The sequence below is a fragment of the Sparus aurata genome, chromosome 17, assembly GCF_900880675.1.
Source record: "Sparus aurata chromosome 17, fSpaAur1.1, whole genome shotgun sequence".
Lineage (NCBI taxonomy): Eukaryota > Metazoa > Chordata > Actinopteri > Spariformes > Sparidae > Sparus > Sparus aurata.
The window spans coordinates 23570196-23595672 of NC_044203.1; the positions used below are offsets into that span (position 1 = coordinate 23570196).

Genomic DNA, 25477 nt, shown 5'->3' on the forward strand with positions numbered 1-25477 from the left:
CCATGCGAATCAGCATCTCTGTAATTTGAGGTCGTTTTAATTTTTTCCTTAAGGTTTTTTGTGTTTTCCATGCCAGGCTCATCAGAAGAGCGAAATCTCAAAAGATTATTACATGGATTACATGCATGGCAGCATGTGGTAAGGAACATTTTTCTATCTTTCAACAGGCTCACCAGTTATTATTATATTAAAAATATCCATACCTAACAGTTGTGCTGCTCCAGGGACGGCTCCGGTGCGATCGATCCAGGGGATAATGTCAGTAAATTCGAGTTAAAACACAGACTTTGCTTATCCTGTGCGAATGCGCCGCATGAAACACAAACGTGGTGGGGTAATTTCTAAATCACTTGAGGTCCCCAGGTAATACTAGTCCCCGTGCAAATAGGGCTTTTGACAGACTTGTTGTAAGGCCTCAATGGAGGGTGATGCAATGCCGGATGCCCCCTTATGACCATGCCCTCCCCACTAGAAGAGGAATTACAAAGACCTAAGAAGAAGACAGTAGCTTTGTGATCTATATTTTTAAAATGAGTAGCAGAGAGCAAGTGGTTGTTTCAGTGTCATATCCATTGGTTCGTCATGTTAGCTTGGTCGACTTTAGCGACAACATGAGTGTACAGCCATGCCAGCAGCTACCTTAGACTTTACTGAAGCACAGCAGTCCTTTGAGCTTGAACGTCCTTATAATCAATGTCTACCAAAAATGTATTTAAGTTCATCCAACATTTGGAGAGACAGTTTACTGTAACTGTGAAAGTCAACCTTAAGGAGGGCGAACGAAAAGTATGGGGATCACCAAATCAGAAGGATTTAACCTCTGGGCCAAAATACATGGAAATTCATCCAACAGCTGTTTAGATCTTTCCGTCTGGACTGAAGTGGATCAGATCGACCTACACTGCCATCCACAGAGCCTGCTGGGACTGCTGAAGATTAACATCAACATGACTAAAAATTTGAATAGAATAAATAAATGTGTTTTTTTCGTGATGGCGATATATTCTGTATTTTATAATTCATTATATTTTTTTTGCAGCTGTCAGTTTTCCTGCTAACTGCCTGAACTGTGAGCTGCATCTCCTAATGAACGGAGAAACTCGGCTTAATGGATCCGCACGTATCTGATGGATGAGTCAGGATGTTTTTCCTCTCTGATGTCTTAACAAACAACTCATGTTGCTCTGCAATGCAAGAAGACAACTGAAGACAGTTTCCTTTTTTCTCATCAGGCTTGACGCCTTCATAGAGTCCTCTTCAGTTGTTAAAGACACAGTTGGTGCAAATTAGCTACCTCTACAAAAGCAGGTCGGTTGATTAACTGATTGATTGATCACAGAGACCCAGATGTGTTGAGAGGATCCATCTCCATTCCTATCAAAGACAGGAATATTCAGATACAGCAGACATTTCCTCAGACTCACTTACAGCTCGGGGAGATTTAGACCAGCCTCTCTGCCGTTTTCTACAGCGAGCTAAAGCTGCATATGCTGATAAGTTTAACCCTACAGTACCTGTCTGGAGACCAGGCACAAAGGGAAGAAATAAGATGAGACAATCTACTCTCTTTGACTTATCCACCCAGGGGCAAGAGTGTGTTTTCACAGGGGTAATACTCCAAAGCTGTGACCAGGGTGTAATGAGGGATTCTCTGTAATGGCCCCTCTAGCCGTTCCACATCACTTCCTCCTCGTCCCCCCTTTGCAATAACCGCTTCCTGCGTGATTTCATGGGAATTAAAGGGAGAAAGGTGTGTTTCATATGTAAAGCAGGTAGCTCTCGCTGAGACGTGAGATGGTTTGTGTGCTTTCCCTTCCTCCCCACATCTCTGCCCGCTCTCTTGCTCGCTCTCCCGTTTCTGTCTCTTGGGTCGGGGTTGGGGTGGGGAGGGTGGGGTGTTGGGGTGGCTGGTTGAGGTAGGCTTTGATCACTGGCAGAAGGTCGCTATGGTTCGATTTCTGTGGCGTTCCTCTGAGAGGTTTGCTCTGCAATTATAAACCATGTTAGAGAAGGCAGAGGGATGTTAATTTCGCAGCAGCTACAGTAGCCTGTGTGTCAGTTAGCCAACAGCGAACATAAATCACATTTACAGTATGAGGCAGAAAAAAGGCATTTGGCACCACAGCAACCAATACATGGGATGTAAGATCCATTAAATAATCTCTTTACTGTGTGAGCTGTATGGTTATAAGAGACTCACTGAAGGACTTAAGAGCACGAGGCGCCGAACTTCTGCTGGCTCTCCATCCTCAGCTCCATACTGTACACACTGTAGATAACATGAAGTCCTTACTTTAACCTGCAGTAACTGGTTTTATGGACTCTTAGAGGCAGCAAGAAGAAGCTCCCAACACAACATTTACACTGGAGTGTCATCCGAGTAAAATGTGCTGTACCTGTTATTGAGGACAATCCTCATTCTGTAGCCGACTGAAGTTTATTTGTTCAAGTTCATTAAAAAGTTGTCTTGTCAACAGTTCTCTTGTTGTGAAAAGCATTTATCTCAGGCTCAATTCCGGGGCTGGTCCATCAATACATTTCTAATAAATTACAGCCAACCAACTTCTGATTTTGACCCATTTAAATTTAATTTGATGTCAGGTTAGTGGCACTCACGTCTGTTTAAGCCCCAACAATGTCAGTCCGATTACGGTGACCTGTAGACAGTCACATCGACATCACACCAGCGTTTCACTACAGCTTTAACGTCTCTATCTGTAAAATATATCACAGACATGAGGAGAAGACACAATACAGGTGAAGGGTGTTTTTATCTTTACCTCTGTCTCTTCCCGCTTTCTCGCTCCATCATCATATTTATTGATAATTATCGAAGGCAAACTCCGTGTAAACAGATGCAGGAGCCGCGCTGCTGCAGCAATGCAGCCGTCACGCACCACACAAGTAAAATACACATAAACCCAATGTATAAGTGATAACATACATACACCATGAACTATTTATTAATATTATTATCATTTATTAACGGTGCACTGTGGAATGTTTGTGCTGTGCCGGAAGCCAGTTGTTAGTTTTTCTAAGCTGACGTTGGTGACTGTTGCTCTCCGATAGCGGAGCGGAGAGAGGCACTGAGACGAGACACTCCAGAACGAGCATAAAGTCCCACCTTTCGGACTCCAGCAGGGATTTCTCAAGATCCAGGTCACAGGTCATCAGAAGCTATTGGGTACACCTGTGATGTTCCCCCTCAGCTGGCTGCAATCAATGGACGATATAAGGGGTCACAGTTCCCCTGCTCAGTTGGTTTTGTGTTTTCAGGGAGTTGATGCCATCAGTTGTCACTCTGCGCTTTCTGTTTTGGGCTGAAAATCTAGGTAGAGTGCGTTTGAGATTTCTTTCTTTTGGCCAGTTTCTATACATTTTGTTTCCCCCCCCAAATCAGTGACTCCCTCTTCACCTTTGGTTTTTGGGTCCAGTGTTTTATTATGTTCGTCTATCATTTTGAAAGAATCAGTGAGCGGCTGGGGGTTTTACTCCCACCGCCACCTTTTAGACACCAAGGGACCATTTTGGTTTGACCCTTTTGTGATTTATGCTGTACTTTGTTAGTTTCCCAGCCTTCGACCGCTGTCCTTCAGGATCTGTTTTCTGGTGAAACGTAACACAACTGAGAGAGACCTATCATAGATCTTTTTCGCATAACATTACAATCTGCTCACACATGGCGAACAAAAGGTTAAAAAAAAGCCCCTTAATTTATTTAAAACCACTATTTGTGTTTTGAAGTTGAAAATATCCCAGTTGTAGCATCAAAAAAGATGCAACAAAAACTAAATAACATGCTATATTTACATTAAATGTTTACATGTAGTGGCTTTAAAACGGTAACATTTTCAATAACAAAAGAAAGAAACTGAAACAGAGCTGGATAGTTTCTTGGTCTTAGATTTTGATCTCTTTGCAGATACGGCATTGTACTTTTTATGTGGAGCCTCAAACTGCTTCTACAAGTCCACAGAAATCATTTGAATGTTTTTAATTTCCTAAAAACTTGGGAATCCAATGAAGCCACCGCAGAAATCTGCTGCTGCAAAAACTTGTGAATTATTACTGCCGCTCCGCCTGAAGGAGGAAAATATTTGAAAAATTCAAATGTTGTTCTCGCTTGATGTTCTCTGTGCCTTTTTTTTTTTTTTTTTTTTTTTTTTTTTTTTAGAAGATAGAAATAACGTCGTGACAGCAGTCCCATATCAGCAGCGTCTGTTACTGTACGTAATTATTATAATTTTAAACAGTAATTTGTGTGATTTGTATTTAAAAACAGAAATAATTGAGAGAAAATGTCGGTTGATTCCTGATGATAAACTGCTTCAGTGAAGAGGCTGTTGTTGATGAATGATTAATTATTCCTCTTATGTTCAGAATGACTAATTTCCTTGTAGTTCTCTGTTCAACTGTATCCAACTGGTTCATTTATACCTCCTCATGAAAGCTGTTATCACACAGCACACGTGACTAATACGGAACTTGCCCTTCAGCATCGCTAATCATGAAGTTACGGCTGTGGGAATTTTACCTCCACACTGTAGCCTGATTCCTTCTGCACACACACACACACACACACACACACACACACACACACACACACACACACACACACACACACACACACACACACACACACACACTTTCTGTGCTAAAATCTTGCTAATGGGACACACACAGAATATTTCAAAAGACATGGGATGGTGCAGTTTTATCCTGTGAAGCAAGGATGCCCTCAAACTGTTTAAAGTAGCCTGCGTCTGTGTCTGTAACTCGAGGCTTCTGCAGCTCTCCAGCGCTGTAGCACACATCAAACTGCAGGGCTGGTTAAGCTGAGCAGAGCTGCTGCTCGTCTTTGTTTAAAACTATGTACGATGGGGTAGGCTAATTGGACTAATTAGCACCAAAACAAGGCTTGACTGAACAGTCTTTCTGTAACACAGATGTTTTGCCTCGTTTTTTTGTTTGGGGGGGAAAAAAAGACGCAGGAAGAAAAGAGCCTCATTTTCAAGGCTCAACCAGTGTGGCAATCCTCGGCTCTGTGCAGGCACAAAGCGGGCGGGTAGACGTGTTTCTGATGTACTGGTGCTTTTAACTGACCTTTGACACAATAGCGGGAGCCTCAACAACTCCAGCCGAGCTTCTTGACAGTCAGTGGTTGAGGCGCAGTACCCTGTGGGATAAAAAGCTTACACAACTTTACACTCTCCTCGTCTGAACTGTGGGTTTTTTCTGGGCTTTGTGTTACCTTAAAAAGAAAATGTTTGAAGCTCCCAGCTGTAATGCAAGACTTCATGAAGACTACACAGCTCTACACGTAGAGCCACAAAGTGGAGTTTGGACGAGAACACCATGTAATGCTCATGTTATTTGTTTGTGCAGTGTGTATGCGAGGGCTACTCCCTAACGTAAAATACATAAAATCAGTAAGAGGACCATCCGGAGATTTTGTGCCTCAATTTCGCTGTTTTCTGCTCGAGAGCTTCGTGTTATCAGCCCAAAATGACTCCACTGTGCAGCACATTGTCTCGCACCAACAAAAAAAGTAGACCCAGAGGGTTTTTGGTAAGTACCTCTATCTTGAAAATCTGACAAGTACGCTGTAGGCTTAGCGCGGGACAAATATAGACAGTACTTTCCATTATAGTGGTTCATTACAATATAAAAGACTGAGATGCTTTTGTGGATCCTGTGAATATTTAAATATAACATTGACATTGTAACAAAAAAATAATTTCTTCAGGACATTGCTCCGGTGACAGGACCTGTATTATGTAAAATAAGGTAATTAAAAACCAATAGTACAGCGTGGTTGTGGTGTTACACAAAGCTACTGTCTGGATCTGAATCTGCTTATGTAATAAAAATACGTGTCTTCAGAGGAATTCAGCCGTTTTCTACTGTTTGGCATATAAACACTTTTCATATGTAGCTACATGTGTAAATCCAGTCTTCCCCACAGAACAGAACAAGGACAGAGGTGGCATTGGGTTTGTTCGTTAGTAGTCATTGCGAGCACCAGAGGGCACGCCGAGAGCTGTTGGAATAAAGCAATCTCTGCTACTTATTATCCAACCTCGAGGACGTGTTTTTCTAACCTGTAACCTTAGTAATAATATAGTTAACTCATGACATTGCCCTCTTTCTTTTGGGAATAATACTAAGTTACCACCATAGCTAGTTAGCCAGGCATGATAATGATTGCAGCATAAACAAAGTTTAAAGGTAGAAGTCATTGATCTTTGGGGAAGACTTAAAGGGGTAGTTCGTGTTTTTTGAAGTGGGGTCATATAAAGTACATATCTATAGTCTGTCTGTTCTCTACCGTAATTGCCGATCAGTTTCCCTAGCATTAGCGCAACTGGGCCTCGCACTGTATCCCGCCGCTCGCAGATCACCTGTTGATGCGTTACGCTAATGTGTAGGGAGGTTAGAGGTTCTACAGTTGAGAAAATGTAGTGCCAAAAGAAAGGGCGGTCTGACGGCGATGTAAAGCGGTGTGAATTTTCTCTATACAACGTACACTTGAACTGTTATAGATTTGTTTAGGTGGGCCTTTTTTTAGGTGGTTAAAATTTGCTTTGCATCTGGACTCCGTTCACTGCAGTACAAAGCTGAGCGTCTGGGCTGTAGCGGCTCTCTGCTTCGCCAAACTGAGGCTGCGCTGATCGGTGATTGCAGTAGAGAACAGACCGACTATAGATATGTACTTTATATGACCCCACTTCAAAAACCACGAACTATCCCTTTCAATATTTGAATTTGTGACCAAACAGACACATCGATCCCATCAGTGCTAGTTTAGAAACCCAAATTCATGGACGGATTTGTGAAACATTGCAACATTAACATTGCCCACCGGTCAAGCGGAAAAACAGCGACCTCTGACAACTATCCGTCTTCGGCCCTTTCGGACTCTCCGAGGTCTCTCCACCTTTGAAAAGCCACGCCAATGTTGACACAGGTCTTCGCTCTTGTCTTATTATAGTCCGTCTTTTTCAATTTTTGTTCTTCTGACCTTGTCCTCTTTGGTGGTTTTGCGGCCATCTCTCTGTCTTCACCAATTCACTAAGACAAATTCCTCTTGGTGTAAAATCCTTATTGGTAATAAATCTGATTCTGATTTATGCGCGCAGTACCTCACGGCTAGTCCAATTACTCACTTTATGGCGTCCCCACAGCTCCCCCTACCCCGTGTCTTAAGCACGAGTACAAAACTCCCCTTCCATTGATTTGGCTGTTGCCACCGGCGTGGCCCACTCCGAGCCATTTTGTTTTGTCTCCCATTTACAGAACCAGGGTTGAGTATGAAGACTAAGAAGGACCATAAAGAGATATACATAGGATTTGGTTTTAGAAAGGTGCCACATATGACATCACCCTCCAAATTCTTTTGTAGTGTCAATTCTGGCTGCTGTACCTTCCCACCGCTGGTCAGCTGCTGTTACATCTGGACACGTTGGATTCTTTCAATCTGAACATCGCTGTTAATATCTGGATGCTGCTCACATCTGTTCAGACCGCATTATCTCTTCGTAAATGAATGATGTATTCATGTTCATTTGCGTCCCCAGCCTCTGTGATGTCAGACCCCATACTCCGACATAAGCATTACATAATCTCGTCAAATGACTAGCCATCCAAAAAGGTGAACCTGTTGTTGCTCTCTTTTGTGATAAGAATTTAAATGCCTTTCAAATCATGTGAAAAGGCCCAAATCTCTTTAAACCCACGAGGAAAAAAGGTCAACGAGCAGAAGGACAGGAGAATGAGTAATTTGATTTTTTGAATTGAACAATTTATGTAAGCCTTGGGAGGAAAGAAAGCTCCACAGATGCCGAGCTGCACCGTGTTGGAGTCAATGACCTCCGTCTTCAGTAGCCAGATAAAAAGCACGTTTTAGAAACAGGAGCAGACAGCAGGTGAATTCTGCTTCCAAAGAAACAAACAAACAGGTTGGGACATTTTTATTTTAGCGCTGACAAGAAGAGAGATGACATTAAATTATCACCGCAGCGCTGTGTATCCTCAAAGGTGATTCTACCTTTTTTTCAGTGTTGAAGTTCTTCTTGTCATCTAACGCTGCATAACAATGATGTTAATTTTAGAAACCCTGACCATGAGAGTCAATTTAGTCCAAATTGAAATCCAAATTTAATAATGCAGTTATTTTATCTTTATAACAAAAGGGCGGAGATCCAACAAAAACCATCAGAAGTCTCTGTAAAGTCACTTCAAAAATAACATGAGGGAGTGTTCAGAACCAATTTTCTCTTGGACGTGTGTGTGTGTGTGTGTGTGTGTGTGTGTGTGTGCGCGCAGATGTAAGTGACCAGCATTAGTTCTAAAAAAGATAACTTTACAAATAAAACTATACAGATAAAGTACTGTACTTTTCATCAGCATTTGCTCCCATTTTTCATGAAAATTTCGGTAACAAATGATGCAGGATGGTAATTGCGCCAGATGTTTTTTTTTTTTTGTGTTTTAGGTTTTCAGACAATGTGTCTTCCTGCATTTTCTGTTTTGCTCGATAATTTTGAGTTCTGTCCTCTCTACTCTGTCACCTGTTTAGAAACAGATGCAGGTTATTACTACTCATGTCACAGCAGTTAATTAAACACAGACCGGTCTGATTCCAACTGTGCTCTGTGTCAAACTGCCTGCACCTGAAGTGTAGATTTGTATTCTTGAGGATTATTGGCCCAATCCCAATTTAGCCCTTGCCCCCTACCACTTAGCCTGACCCCGCCTTTACACCTAGGGTACCCAGTCTCGTTAGAATTGGGGGGTAGGGTGAAGTGTTCAGACTACATGGTCCTCAAAATGGAGGCTTTTCTCTGTGGTTTAAATTTGTTATGGTTCTTTTCGTTACAACACAACACTTTAAATGGTCTTTTTACTTGCTGCTTGTTAATGTGTTCGCTAAAAAAGACTGAAACACAAGACGAATAGGCAGGTGACCAAAATACAAAGACCAAACACAAGAGCTAATAACAAAAGTACAACCCAAAAAGCAAAATAAAAAGTATAAACCATGAATAACACGAGGAATCAAGAAAGAAAGGCCAGAAACACGACAGGAAGATGGAACAGGGAGACTCTGGAACCCGAGGGCACAACAGAACAGAACTGATCCACTGACAGAGGGGAAGACATGGACCTAAATAGACAGGGGAGGATTATGAACAGAACACAGGTGAGCAGCAAAAAAGGGAGGAAGTAGAAAGTGAGAGATGACCAGTGTTGGGAGTAACGGCGTTTAAGTATAACAGCGTTACTTTTTCAGTAACGAGTAATCTAATGAATTACTTTTCCCATCGTTACAACGCCGTTACCATTACCGACTATAAAATGTGGCGCGTTACAAATTGAAGTTTCTCATTGAAGCCGTTGTCATCCCACTCGGCTCTCAGCCACCGGAGCAGCAGGGCTGCTTTATTTTTCTCCGGTGAGGCAGGAGGGAGGGGCGGGACAACCGCAGAGGTGACGATTGGCTCTCTAAGTTAGAGTGAGAGTTCGTAAGCCAATCAGAGGCTGTGTTCGGTTTACACACAAACCACACAGCCTCGCACACACAAACTAGCAGAGGTGAGCTGCAGAAATGGCGAGCCCAGAGGGTAAGTTTACGTTTTCAAAGTGGAAGTACAGACACTACTTTAACCTCCTTTGTCCACGTCCGTTTTAAGCAACTCTAATCTAATAAAGCATCTCTAAACTGCACGCGCTTCTACAACTCTAGTGGCCAAAAACTCCGTTCTTGACACTGTTGATGATTATAGCAGGTGTGGCTAACGTGAGCTCCGCTAACACAGAAGGACACGGAGCCGTCCGAGCAGCTAAAGCTGGATGTTTCTGCTCCAGCTTCACTAAAACTTGTGACACAGACTGAAATGAATGCAATGATAGACAGGTATGTTGTTGAGAACATGCTCCCGCTGACCCAGACTCCTTCATTAGCTAAATACCAGGGAGAGCAGGAGCCAGTCCGCTATGCAGAAAGACATTTTCTAAATACATAGATGCAGAGTACATTAAAACCAATGCCGATCTCAAAAGGGGAAGAAAAGAAAGTAACGCAAGAATTACTTTTCCTGGTAACTAATTACTTTTATATTGGAGTAATTCCGTTACTAACTCAGTTACTTTTTGGGAGAAGTAACTAGGAACTATAACTAATTACTCTTTAAAAGTAACGTGACCAACACTGGAGATGACACAGGAGGATATGTAACTTCAAAATAAAAGAGGAAAAAACAGAACCACAAACTTAAACCATGACACTTCTGGAAAGGGGCCTTCTGAAGTCCAGGGTGCCGAATAACGTGCCATCAGCAAACAGCCTGATCTTTAGCCGCATCCACACGGCCTTTCCAAGGTGGGAGTCTTGCAGCGATATTCCATCTCGCCATCTGTATGTATAAAAGTTGCAGAGACAGAATAGGGGGACAGTTTCATTCCGCCTCTGATTGGCCAGTGGAGGTAGTATCTGCTGCAATACAGGCGAGACAATGTTCGCCTGAAAGTGTGAGCCGGCAGCGCGGGAGGAGGCTGTGCTGGTCAGATGGCGTTCACAGCTAGACAGCTTAACAGATCCTTTCAATCATCAAACACGTGGAAAAGTGGTTGTCGTCCTGTCTGTCCAACCGACTCTTCGTCACATTTCCGCCCGAAAAACGGCGTCTGTCCCCGGCAGCGAGAGCCAGGCGGCTCCAGCAGTTGAGTGGCAGTGATTACGTAACGCAATTTAGAGCAAAAAAGTTGAACTCACCATGTCTTTGTCTTGTCGCCCCCCACTATCGTGTTGTTGAAGTTATTGTCGATAGCAACTTTAATAGACAAAAATCCTCATATTTAATGAGGATAAGTCACCGCGATGGTCCGCCACATCCCGACTGAGTCTTCAGTGAACCTCCAGCATCCCTCCGATTGACCGATGGGGATAATGTGATGTAATTTAAAGCAAAATCTCATCATTGTTACTTTTCCGCAATGCATTGTGGGTGAGGATCTCAATCACAACACATTATAGCAGCATCCATATGATTATAAACAGTTTGCTGAGACAGTTTTAGATTTACAGGTGGAAAACAAGATTTCAGCAACCAGTCTGCACTGACAGGCTTGAAAATGAGTGGTAGGGGTAGAAATTGGAAACTTGGACTGATTGGGCCATTGTCTTGTAGAAGCAAGATTACAGCCAAACCGGATAAAACGAAGCCACAAGCAGCCTTGTGGGTGTTTGAGTGTACTTGTTTCCACAAGGACACAGTTGAGGCCTAGCATAGGATGTGAACTAGACTACATTTGCTCTCTTTCTGCTCCCCGCTGGGTCTTTCCTGTACTTCTTCGTTACGACTCATGTTTGAGGCTGAGTGTCAGTGACAGCCCACCTTGCACACTCAGCCTGTGTACAGCTGCAGTGTAACACAGCCCAACCTTGCCTCCAGCCGACTGTATTGTAATAATGAAAAATAGATGCTGGGGGTTTGTGCATGCCTGGCTGCTCCTTTACAGCATGTGTGCATGTATACATGTGCGTTCATGTACAAGCGTTAACCTCCCCTGCTGGTTGCGGGAATCAGGGTGAGCTGGTAGACGTGTTCACCCTGTGGCCATGCTTCATCCATGTTAATGAGGATAAGGGTTCCCATCCCTCCAAGGTCAGGCTAACTGTAGAGGTACTGTAGGGATTAACTACCACCTGCATCCTTATTGCGTTTGCTCCGAATTTGACTGCGGGCGCTCACTGATTAGATTGACGTTGTCGCATTTGTGTTTCTGCCTGTGCAAACGTGTATATATCGCACTCTTCCTCGTAAATGTGAATGTGTAAACATATAAAATGAGGAACAAACTCAGACTTTACAAACTGAACATCACTCCTTTCAAACAGCATTGCCATGAACGAATAGATTGATACCAGTCCCACGTCTGCTTGTAAAGTACAAGGCCAGACCAAGAGAAATCCATAGTTTTATTCAAGGTAATGGTGCGTTTCATTTGCATTTGGAGCATGTTTCAAGCATTTATCAGGTATGTAGTTTATATATTATCAGTATAGACTCCCTTCTTCGAGGATAACCTGATGAAGGTCTAAGAACCGAAACGGTGTTGTCAATAAACCTAGATGCAAGTGAAGTGGACACTGTGCGGGAGTCTTTTTCCCGCTTTTGGTCTTCTCCTACGCACCTGTCAGGATGGACAACATAAAGAGTTTGTCCATGATCCCATCATCATTTGTATTATTCTGTATGAGAGGAACTCGCGCACAACCTTGTCTCAGTTTCTTTGCAAATAAACTCATTTGAACTACATATTCTCCAGGACAGTCGCCTCTTGTGTAACATCCAGAAGGGAATCAGAAAGCGCGGAAGGAAGTAGGCGAACATGACCAAACAAGACTTGATTATAACTTTAAAAACATTACCTCATCCTTGAACACATCCGAGATAGAAAAATAGACTTTAACCAGTGATGGTGGGTGCTTAACAATGAAGACGACAGCTCCCATGAGCCCACACATCTTTCATTTTGTTTTGATTGAAAGATCATTAGTGGCAAAAATGACATACTGTCGTTTAGACAATAAGACATTCATTAGAGCTTTAGCTGGTAGGTGGATTCTTTTTTTTTAAACTATGGACAGATCCAGACATGCTGCCTCCCTCTGTTTCCAGTTTTTTAAATACTAAGCTAAACTACGAGCTCGTAAACTCATATTAACTGTACAGACATAAGTGTGGTACTGATCCTGTTATCTCACTCTAAAATAAAATCCTATTCCCCAAAACATTGAGCTATTCGTTTAAGCACCAGGCTACATGCCGTGCGGCCGCGTTATGCCGCGTTCGTTCGCCAATTCTGAGTTTGTGCAACAAAAATCCTGGCATAGCTCTGTCTGTTCCACAGTCGTGCTGCTGCTCCATGGCTGCCTCTTTAAGCCCTCCAGAATGCTTCCAAGGAGAGATTGCCATGCTTGAGCTAATCTCAGGACCCAGAACCAAATCTCGCTCTGTGGCAAGCTACTGGTTGTCTGTCAGGAGAGACTCTGCTCCGTCTACCTTAACAACCAAGCCAACCAAGCATGACCCCCTCCCCTTCAATGGAAGGCCCGTATATGCCAACGCGCTCTCCTCGTGTCTGTCTTTGTCATTCAGTCTCGAAACTCAGTAATCCAAATTGATAGGAGGGATGAGGAATGCAACATGAGTCGTAAATGGGGGCTCAAAACCTATTCCAGCTTTCGAATTGTTTTTCCAGTAAGCGCTCTCAGTTTCTTGTGGGTGTATCAGGAGCTCAGGCTGCTCAACGAGGCAAAGTGTCCAGTGGTGCTGCTGTCAGAGCTGAATGATGTGCAGACCAGCTGCGAGGGAGTTCGTTACATGTAGATTCTCTGCACGATTGCCATCTCTCTGCAGGGTCAGCTTGGAGAACACTCTCTGGATTGCTCAAGGACACTTCGGCAGAACGAGCTCCACTGGGTAGCTACTATCCCGGCGCTTTAGAGTTGAAGGGTGTTTTCCCTCGTCAGTGTGACATCCTGATTAGGAAGTGCTGGATACATTTGTTCAGGAGCTGTTCTGCTTCGTTTTATCCTGTTAAGAGGAGGTGAGCAGGATTGATGGAGGGGAGGAATCCAGTGGACAGCCGGTTGCTCTCCCGCAGATGGAGCCAGTTCCAAGGCTTAAGAATCATGTTGCATGTAGATGGAACAAGAACTGTAGCTCAGAAATGGCCCCATAATGTGCTCGTATCACTGACTCGAAATAACCAAGCAGATATCGAGTTCCCATCTTGCAGGTGCATTCATTCATATGTATCCAGGAGGCAGCGCGCAGGAGAGAGAGGACTGCTGGCAGAGACATTATATGGGCAGCATTATTTCTCAGCTCTGGATAACAGAGTCTATTTCACAGAGGCAGATCTTAGGTGGTGAGTAACAGGCCCTGCAGAGATGCAGATTATTTGAACTAAAAGGTTTCGACGCGCACCCCCACCCCCCAGGCCTCTTCACATACTCTCATATGATGCACATGCTGCCCGCTGCCCTTCGATACCGCGGCATTTTTTATTTTTCTGTCCATCCCACACGACTCGAGCTTGGCTCACTTTTTCTCGCCGCCCTCCGTTCGCCCCTATCATCAGTGTAAAATACCTCACCCCTGCAGACAGAGACAGATGGAGGGAGCAGCACCAGCCCCCTGCTCAGCTCCAGTGATTTATGCCACGGCAGCACAGACCCACACACACTCACTCTCTCTCTCTCACACACACACACACCTACACACACACACACACACACACACACACACACACACACACACACACACACACACACACACACACACATAACTATGCATTCACGCATACAGTATGCACGTGATCCTACATCAGCGGATGAGATTGCATGCATAAATACACAAGGACTCGCTGGTGACACAGAGCTGAATGCATGACGGCACCTGTCTTGTGTTAATGTTAAATGCCAGAGCTCCAGGGCTTTTTAAAAGGACATGTGCATCTTTGAGGCAGTGGCAACAGAGTCTGACATCGTTTGTCCCTTTCTATGACAGTTAAAGAGGAACAGGCTGCGGGCACATTCTTCCTCCTTATTCCACCTGACTGAGGTGTCAGAACCCCAGAAAAAGCTGCGTTGTACTCGGCTGCGACGCCAACGCTACAAGAGTGGAATACCAGTTGTACTTTTCTGTTGGGTGTCAACCAAGCGAAGTGAGCGAATATTTAAGTGTAGATAATGAGCGTACAGCGCTGCCGCAGAAATGAGAGGCTGAGAGGAAAACAGTCGGTGGACATGTTTGTGTGAGTGCGAGGGTATATGTTTGTTTATGCCGCGCTGTGGTCTGGGGCTGGGAGCTGTTATGGTGTTGCAACAAGGACATGCTTGCAGTACACGAGGCAACGATTTGTGAGTAAGGTCATTGTACACGCTGTCCTACTCTCATCACCCCCCTCCCTCCCTCCAATGAGACACACACACACACACACACACACACACACACACACACACACACACACACACACACACACCTTTTTAATATTAATTCTGCTGTGTAGGGAGGGGAGGAGGCAGAAATGGGGTTGGGATGGGGAGAAAGGGGGGACAGAGGATGGAAGCAGTCAGATGGTGGACAGGTAGAAAAGAGGGGTGGAGGGCTGACGAAGGAGTAAATGGAGGGATGAAGCATAGAAAGAAAGAAAATAAGGGAGGTAGGGAGCAGTGGTGGAGGGGAAATCGTTTATCCTGCAGCCCAGGTAAGGGTGACCTGTTTGTCTCTGTCGGCCTCTGTTACTCCCCTGATGTCTCTATAATAGGGCTGTGAAGCAGGTAGACACGACAGCACAAAGCGGCGGCCCGCAGTAACAGAGGCTCACAGGCGCGCTTAAGCTCCATTCCACCCCGATAACTTCAGGGAATTCACAGAAATTTCCCTTAATGAATTAAATAGCACCATTTGTTATTCCCAATGACTTGTTTCTAACAAAATACGGCTTAAGGACGAAAAAAATCCACAGTAAGACACAAAGTCTTCAGGGCAGCTTTTGCAGCTGCAACCCGCATTTTTAAATCAGTTTTGTTGTTTAGTGGAGGATTTTTCTTTTTTGTTGTGCCAGCATCACAGCTCTATGGCAGTGTCGACCCCTCAGGTTGATTGACTGAAATATTAACTGAATGGATTGATAAGAAAGCGTTGTACATTCATGGTCTCCAGAGGATGAATCCTCCTGACTTATAACAGTTGGATGGATTGCTGTTAATCCTGTACAGACATTTATTTGCCCCTCAGGATGAATTCAATATCTATTGATCCCTGGATTTTCTGCATTTCTTTCAGTTGTTTGCAGGATGCATAATGATACGGTAATGTATCTGTGGATATGTAAGATTAATAACTGTAATATCACAATGGTGAACTGGCTGCTTTGGTGCCGTGCCACTAGACTACAGAGCAGCTTCTTCCCTCAGGCTGTGAGACTCCTCAGTTCATCCTCCGCCATGAAAAATATAAATATAATTTAATGACTCATCCGACCCTTGACAGGCATTAAGTATAACTACATTAACCAAATTGAAATAGCCAATCTTCTCACCGATGGTCTTGTTTGCATATGTAGGTCATAAAGAAGCATCAATATAAAACTGAGACTGATTCAGAACCAGTTAAAAACTCCTTGTAGTACTTTTACGTAGCCTCACAGGGCTGCTAGCATGACTGTAGAGTCTTGTTTCTTGTTAGTGTCCCTATCAAGAATGACTGTCCAAATACGCATGATGTGACATCATGTCAAAATATTTCAGTGGCAGAGAAAAATGTTTTTTTCTCAGCACCACTGTTAGGTTTTGGAAACAGCACCTCAGAATCAAAGACCAGCGGCTCCTTTTTAGATGTACGATTTTGCACCACTGTTCAACAATCACACGGGGAGAAATCCATTGTAGAGTAAAAATGTCAACACTCCATGACAAACGAACTCCTGCAATGCACTGAACACCACAGATTGATGACTGATAACAGTGTAAGAGTATTCAAGGGTGGATTTTTCCTTAAGGCAGTAGCTATAGATCTAGCTGGAACTTGAAATAAAGGTAAGCCAGGCAGCCAGCTGTCTTTGATTTGTGTCTCTGCTCACTTCCTACTCCAGTTTTTTCATTTTACTCATCGTCCCCTCCGCATGATGCGGTAATAATGGCCCCCTCTCAGCCTGCTATGAAATCACCTCAGTGAAGATCCAATTCATTACTTTGATTTGGAAATAAAACCGAGCGCAGTGGCAAAGTTGGAAATGAGTGCAGAAGAGAGGAAGGGAAAGACAGAGGGTGAGAAGAAAAAGAGACGAGAGGAAAGCTTGGCCTAGAGCTATGGAAAGTTGTAATAGATGTTATGTGAGCAGCTGGAGAATAAAAAGCATGTGGGCGTTTATATGGAATTAAGACTTGGGCAGTCATTACCATATTGTCTAAGACTTTCCAGTTTTTCAGAGGACTGCATTAGTTTTTCTTGAAATGACATCTGCAAATAATACACATAGATTACAGTTACAGACATTTGAATAAACATTGTTGACCCGTTATCGAGCAGGCTTAGAGAAATTCTTACCTTCCCTGACAGGTAAAGAACAGAAAGGATTATGTGAAAAGCGCAGGATTTGTATTCTTAATTTAAATTCAAATTTATAAAAAAAACTACTGACGCCCAACTCTTGATTGGACCTCACCTTATCAGACTTTCATGTAGAAAACAATAAGGGTAAGGGTAATAAAATTATTTTGGAGAAGAATAAACAAAGCATTCTCGCTAAACTGCAAACAGGCTCAGAGTGAAGAATTTAGCTAGACTTGAGGAAACGGAAACACTTTACAATAAGGTCCCCAAAAATGTGAGAAAGAATTGAATTGACTTGATCGTTATTGAATGACTGATTCGAGAGCTCTGTCACAGATAATGATGAGCGCCAGGAAATCAGACCGTGAGACATTAATTAATCTTTAAGGAAAGATTTGATCAACATATTGTGAATCGACATACTAACCACTTTCTTCATGGGTTGTTCCCAAACCAGCCAGCACGAACTAGTGACGACTCATTTATTACTAATTACTAATTTATTCCTTAATCTTTACATTTGCCTCCAAATACAGTGAAACATAATACTGAGTAGTTACCAAGTAGACCAATAGTAACTAATATTCATAGTCATTACAAGTTTGTGCCACTCGGTGGTTGGTTAATAGTTAACCAGGAATAACTAATGCTGTAAGTACTTAGGATGTGGATTCAAAGATTTATGTATGAACTAATAATTACCAGATGATTAATTAATATGCTTTACCCCAGTCTGTTGCTTAGTAACTAAATGATATACTATATAGTGCTTGAATTACAGTTAATCAGTAAATACTCATTAATGATTCATTAACTACCAAGTTTTTCCTGTTTAATTCCTTAATAGTGCCTTAGAACCTTATTGTAAAGTGTTACCAAGGAAAACAGAACATCCGTCAACACTTTAACAGTAGGCCAACAGGCCAAAGTCAAACCTCTTGTACCTGGCAACAAAGGCACCATAAAAATCTTTAAAACAATAAATGCAAACAATACAAACAAACAAACAGTACAACTGTCACACATTTTCTAATCCTTCTGGACATTATTCCAGGAAGAATGGGCAGAAGGTAAAAGTTTTTGGCCTTGCCATGTTTTTTTGTGTTGTTTTTCTGGGATGTAGCACAAAGGGACTCAATCTTCAGTTTTGATTTGCAGCCCTGGTGTTGAATGATAAATAGATCTACCTTGTACCTCACAAACTTGAACACCAACATAATGGCTCAAAGCAGCCCCAGCGACTACAGCCAACAACAGCAAGGAGATGAAGAGGACGAAAAATTCCACAGACTCCCTCATAAAATCGCTCAATTTGGTGAGATGTTGAGTTCAGAGAAGCTTAAATAAGCTTTGTGAAAGGCTGTCTGTGAATAATTAACTACTTAACTATTAAGGCCTTCTTTTAAATTTGGTATATGTCATGCATTAAGTTTCTCTTCATCACACTTCATTATCACTGGATACCTTTTTTTTATAATGCCTTGTTTTAGGGTGTGCTGCAGCCCCATCAGCACTTCTTCTTTCTGCATCCATAACAGCAAACTAGAGTGTCTGTTTAAAAGCAAGAAGTGAAGACAGGGAGCCGACGACAGTGCAAACTGCAGCAGGGACAAAAGTGACAGGTGAGCTGGGAGAAATGATGAGAGGATACCTCTTCTACAATGTGCAAGTCTACTGACACCTCACTGTCTTCCCGAACTGTCAGCGAAGAGCCAATCACCTGTTGACATGTATCTGCACGTATCCCACTTTACAGTCGGTCAGAAGCGGCCTGTCAGCCTGTAAGTCAGACACACAGCTGTACACAGACACGCTGCAATCAATCACAGTTTTTATGAATATTTTGTTTTGAACGGCGGTGTATGGGAGAGTGCATACAATCATTACTATCTCAAATACTGTACATGGCATGCTAAAGAAAGCTCCACAGTTGTTCCATGGGGCAGTGTTCAACATATTGAAACATAGCTGCACATTTTTGACATTCATCTGCTCAATGAAATGCTTCCTCTTTCATGTTCAGGTTATAATGACTGAAATATTGTTTATATTTTGATTGGTAGTCTAAGGGAGAGTGCATGAAATAATCAATAATGAAAACACAGTACATACTAATTATCGGGACAAAGTTTGTTCCTGTTTGTGCTTGATCTATTAAAGCCTTTTCAGATTCACTACTAGCAGCACAATAGTTTGTATTGATTAAATTTAACAGGTAATTGAGAAGTCTTGAGTCATTGAGAGTGAATAACCTGATTGTATGTGGTAGAACTTAATATTTAGTGTCTATTACTGTTTAAAAGAACTCCTTTCCTGTCCCAGTGGTCCACTGAGCCAAACACTTTCTGATAGCAAAGTCACCAGTATGAATCCAGCTCAGGAACATTTGTGTTTGCATCTTATTTTTAGCCACGAGTTTGGCATCATGGCCATCTTTGTAGTTTTGGAGCTGATAGGGACTATATTTGGATGAGAGAGTGACGCTCGGGCTATTACTATGGATTCTAATGCTTTTCATGCAAAAATCCCCCTTATCTGTCTCTAGTTGGTTGCCTTTTTTGATTGAGCATGATTATGAATTAAGTTTGAGCAATAGAATTACCTTGTGTTTGTTTATCTTGCAGTTGGTTTGTACAACAAACAGCCAGCAGTGTTGCTGTCATACAGCGAACTGTAACACACTGACCTCTTGGACTGTCGCATCGCAACCACAAGCGTGCTGCTGCTCCTCTTGGGGTATCTCCTCCTCCAAAGACGTTCTCTGCTGCAGGAGTATCTTTGGGCTAAAGAGAGCAGACAGCCTGGGTGTCCACTGAGCAGGCTTGGATCACCCCCCTTGATAAAACCAAGTAACATGAGTTGTTGCATCTATTGTTTATCCATGACTGGTGTTTGGGGAGGAGCTGCTTGACCCGCAGATGCCCTGTCTGCTTTCCCTAGCCCAGCGAAACAGCTGCAACAGCCAGATAGGTTGGTATGTTTACCAAGAAAACTAGGGTTCACAATCCAATGTATCAGCACCGCTGCTGGCAGCTTGTCTTAAAAGCCAGCCCAAAGGAAACTGTAGACCCAACCAGAGAATACAGACTCTTTGCTTGACTCAAACTGTGAACTCATAGTCCTTCAGAATTGCTGTTAAACAGTAACTTTAAATTCATTGTGGCTTCATCTAAACTTGTTCGGTGTTAGAATATCACAGAAGGCTGATCAGGGGCAGAGTTGGGCAGATATATATAAAAAGAGCACTGGGATCCATAATTACAATCTGTGGAACATACGCATTGCTATGCCTCTATCCTTAAACCACTCTATCTATATTTTATACAGTCAATGATCAGAGAGGCTCTTGGTGAACCTAAAAAAATCCTCTTAAATAAATGTAGCACACCTCATGTTATGTTGGAACAAACATTATCATGTTACAGTTTCTGAAATGAAAACACCCAATCCATATCTGGAGAGAGTTTGACAAGTTAAAGTGGTGAGAATCTAGCTGAGCTAATTTACCTAAGCTGATAAACTCAGTTAGTTGACATAATGTGAGACCTACAAGTATTTCACAGAGGTTTTCTCAGCCAGTGTGTGATTTAAGACTAGCTGCCAATCACTGTTGTGTTATCCCCACTGTGTACGTTGTCCCTTCAGAATCACTGCTTCAGTTTTAGAACAATATGCTGCATTGTTCCTCCGGCCTATGAAACATCCTTTGTTCCCAGTGATGTGGTACTTTTTCCTTGCAGCTATTTCAGAGTAATCTTGCCCTGTGAAGCTTCTTCACAATAATGCAGGACGTCCTCCTTTCTGCTGTTGAAGCGCCTCCTGCCATTTGTTTTATGTTATTCTTTGGAGCTCACAGGAAAGTGCTGTTGTTTGTATGTACATCCTGGAGGGGGAATGTAATTCTACCTTTGTAGATCAATAAACGCCATTGTATTCTAATGTATTCCACTCACTATTCTAATCCATCCTCTCCTATTAGCAAACATATGGGCATGCTGGCTGCAATGGCTGTTATGTAATTAATAGTCATGGTGGAGCAATTAAAATTGGGAAGCTTTATGGGCTTGCTGATTAAGATATTTAAGGCATGAAGTACCCAAGGCTCTTATTTTTGTGCAAGTTTCCGCGCGTCGTCTTGTTTATACTCAATTGCTTTTTGTTTCCTCTAGCAAATGTGTGTTAGTGTGAAAAATGAGCGCCGCCTCTGTGTTGCCGTGGGATGTGAGGAACAGTTTTCACACTTATCCTTGACTTTTCCTTTACCCGCATGCAATTAATTACAGCCCCAGAATAGCAGCCCTGGGATCAGCTGCTCAGGAAATGAAAACACATCAGTGTAAATGCACAACCGGTCGACTCCGGGAGAGTTGTTGCCGGGGCAGCACATTGAGACGCTGCACCACCCATTCATTTGCAATGACAATCATTATCGCGTGAAAGCAGTGGTCTCCGACTCTATTCCGGAGGGGACGTGCGTGTTCACAGTCCCACAGTAATCCATATTCACTTTCTTAATTGGTTCAATTAGTTCTCTCAGATACTGTATGAATTTTACACTCTGCCTGTCCCCAGATAAAGTCCAGTTAACGTATTACTGGGCAGAGGTTACAAATTGGGTTCCCAGTGGTGAGGCTTAATACACAGCGGATTTGAAGTCATTTATGTGGTTGAGTGGGCTAAAAACTGTATTGCTGACACCGTAATGAGGGAACACAAGCATCTTGGCCTCACCGTTTAGTCTTATGCAAGACTTACACTCGTGGGAATTCACACACATAGGCACACGCTGATACACACACTAATGCCATATCAGACACAGATAACTACACAATGGAAGGTAAATATTCTCACAATATTATCGCAGTTTTAACAATTAAGTTGCCCTTTAATATGCTTAACACTCGTTCTGTAAGGGTTGTGTATTGCTCTCTCACTCACACACACACACACACACACACACACACACACACACACTCTGAACCATTATCCAATCAATGTTGGCATGCGGACTAAGCGATTAAATTAGTGACATGCTAAACTATGTGGCTTAATGGTCACTCTCCTTTAACGGCGGAGTTAAAGATGCCGCACAGCAAGGAAATGGGCACCAGTTTGAAAGACATGCGTACACACACACACACACATACACAATGAAGAACACACACGTGCACTCATCGTCAAACAAATGAGGCGGTTGCATTACTGTCTGGTTGGTGAATGGAGAGCGTGTATTGATCTGGGGGAGAGGCTCGTACATCAGTGTGGTTAGGCAAAATGCCATTAAGGTGGAGGAGGAATTACACACGCACGCTTTTTGTTCTTCTCCTTCCCACAATCAACTGACTCTGGCTCAACTTCCTGCTCGCTATCTTAAACTTTTAGCGTTTATTGCTCATTTTGCTGTCCTTCCTCTTACATTCCTTTTCCCCGAATGTCATTCCAGCCTCCTCTCCTTCTCTTGTGTGTCCGGCTTAAGGTTTTTTTTACACGAATGTGACTGAACACAGAGCACAGCGGAGGCGACGGCGGTGCAGCTGGCTGGTCGCGGCTCTGGAGAGCGCCCCGTCTCCCTTCCACCATGCTATTTGTGGGGTCTGACGGGCGCACTGGGAATAGCAGGGATGATTCAGCGCTACAGGGTCAGGATCTATGATAATGTACCATGGGGAACATTTCCATATAATGAACACAGTACATCTTCTTTAGAGGCCCTCTTGAGGAACGAAGATGAGGACACAGAGATAAAGAGGAGTGAAAGAAAAGGGAGATCAAGGGAGATTTCAAGAATGAGAGAGGGAGAATAAAGGAGGAGGACGGAGAGAGAAGAGAGGAGGAGCGGAGGAGAATGGTGGATACGGCGTATAATGAGAGAAAGAAATGTAATGGAGAGACAAAGAAGTATAGAGAAAGAGGTAACGCAGTGCAGCCGGCAGTTTGTGCTCCCTCTGCAGCACTTGTGAACACTCCTGGCTGCGTTGAGCGCTTGTTCTTTTACATCAGCCTCCTGCTGCTACTGTAAAAAGAGACATTGAGAGAAAGAGCTTTGCGTGCATGTGTTTATGTGTTGCCACGTGTTTGTGAATGCACGTCTCCTTTTGTCGGGAGGCTAATAACAAATTGTCATGCTGGCTCTTGATTTGTATGGATAAAAGACGCCTTAATGAGCACCATAATGCGAGCTATTTAGTGCATCATTTGAAGGGAGCTGCCATGTCTGTCAGTCACAGGAACTTCCACGTCCCTCCATGACAAGCCCGGCTTTTGTCCTGAAGTCTGGAACAATGAAGTGATACAGCGATGACAGACATGCAAACACGCCCAACTTACAACCCCGCATCTGTTAAACATTCATTATTCTCCTCCTCACTCTTCCAGAGAGGGAGGAAACAGCCATGAGCTAGACAGAGCCAAACCAGGCTGGACCGAGTGGACTGCCTCTTTTCATGTCCTCTGCTGCTGCTGGTTCCACATGGCACATAAGTGTGAAACTGGTGAGTAGATTACATGTGAGCATTGTGATGTGCCAGCAGCTGGTCCGTCTTTACAGGTCAATACTGATCAAACATGGCCAATAATGTGTGCAGTGACTCAATTTTTATGCTCATCTAGGCACATATCACGAGTGAATCATCTCACTGGAAAGATATTGCATTTATTGATACAAATCCATTACCAAAGACTATGCAGTGTAATTTCCACAAACAATCTCTACTTGATTTTTTCAAATGTATTTCAAAGTGAATAGTTTTTTATTTTATTTTACAAATAAAGCTACAGCAAACTGTATTTTTTCAAAATTGATCCCTGAAGATGAGAACCCATTCTCCTGTAAATATTCATAAAAAAACAGTCTTATACATGCTAACATTATTGACTCATAATTGACGTTTAGCCCTGGCTTGACCCATTTGCAGCTCTCAGCTAAGCGATCAAGGATCCAATGCGACGCCTCACTGCCCTCTGTCAATACACCTGATCTGACCTATTGGCTGAGGTGGAGAGGAGAGCAGATCCATTGCATTGACACCCTCCCCAGTTCTCCTCTGCTCTCTCATTAGATCCACTCTATTAAACTCCTTATGCATCTGTCTGTAGGCCACGGCCGGGGGGTGGGAAACAATCAAGAGAGCTCGGCTGGTGGTCAGTGAGCTCCAGTATGGCCGAGGACCTGAGAGAAGGCTCTGAAATGCACCGTGTTTACAGGCTGCTCAATACACTGGAAGGATTCTCATAGAACGTGTCCTTGAATAGGAGCAGAGTGGTTGTGTGTTCTTTTGTGTGTGTTTGTGCAGCATCTGTCTGTGAAGAGAACAACTACATGTGCATAAGATCAAATAGATGTTATTCTTTGCTCTTTGCTGGATAGCTAAATTAGAAGATCAATACCGATCTCATATCTGTCATTACTGAGCCAGCGGCCAGTTAGCTTAGCTTAACACAAGGACTGGAATCTAGGAGACTAGTTAGCCCGATATTAGCCTTACTTTGTGTTTTCTATGGATTTATCAAGCAAGATATAAGAAGCATCCTTTAGAAGTGCTCATATTGACAAAACCAATGTTCCCAGTCCCTAAGCTAAGCTAGCTAATCAGCTGCTAGCTGTAGATTTATATTTAAAAGGGCAGTATGTAAGAATTGACCACCTGATGAAGGTCATTCCAAACAAATAGTGGGAAGTGTATCAGTATAGGAACCGCTAATTGCTGCTCACTGTAACTGCTGTTATCTAGAGACTGGGAGCTAGGAGTGGTATTATGAGAAACAACAGGCTGGGGCTAGCTGGTTAGCATGCTAACATCAGTAGATATGCCTGCAACACAATACATAGACATTGTTTATGTAATACAAAGTCTGTTGTTTCATCATGTCCTGTCGATGATTTCAGGTCATTTTGGTTGTTTCAAAATCTAAATTCTTACACATTACACTTACATAACCTAACGTACAGATATGAAAGTATTGATCTTCTCCTCTGACTTTTTGCCATTAAGTGAAGAGACTGTGTCGGACTCTTCCATTTAGGATGATGTTGATGTCACTGTTTGACATTGGTGTGTGTGTGTGTGTGTGTGTTTGTGCTTGAGGCATCATTCAGGGGTGGAGTTGAGGCGAAGGGGACTTTGTGGCACAGAGGAGGCAGAGGGGTCAGACATGGCTGCAGTCGTCAATCCCATCTTCTTCAGGGAACGCTCATCCGTCACCGAGATGGAGCGAGAGAACACGGGACGAGAGGCAGCCGGTGGGCCTGAGAGAGAGAGAGAGAGAGAGAGAGATGGATGGATGAATGGATGGATGGATGGATGGATGGAGACAGGGAGATTTCTTTGATTGTTCCATTTTCCTTT

General features: G+C 43.1%; 1 protein-coding gene across 3 annotated transcripts in view; it reads right to left on the bottom strand.

Annotated features, from left to right (window-relative positions):
- Window positions 1-23764: 23764 nt before the first annotated feature.
- Window positions 23765-25477, bottom strand: part of pitpnc1b (phosphatidylinositol transfer protein cytoplasmic 1b) — a 30504-nt gene continuing 28791 nt past the window's right edge. For all 3 annotated transcript variants that reach the window (XM_030393644.1, XM_030393645.1, XM_030393643.1), the window contains one exon: window positions 23765-25377. In XM_030393644.1, coding sequence (XP_030249504.1) covers window positions 25220-25377 — 158 coding nt within the window. In that variant the 3' untranslated portion in view covers window positions 23765-25219. The remainder of the gene's footprint in view (window positions 25378-25477) is intronic.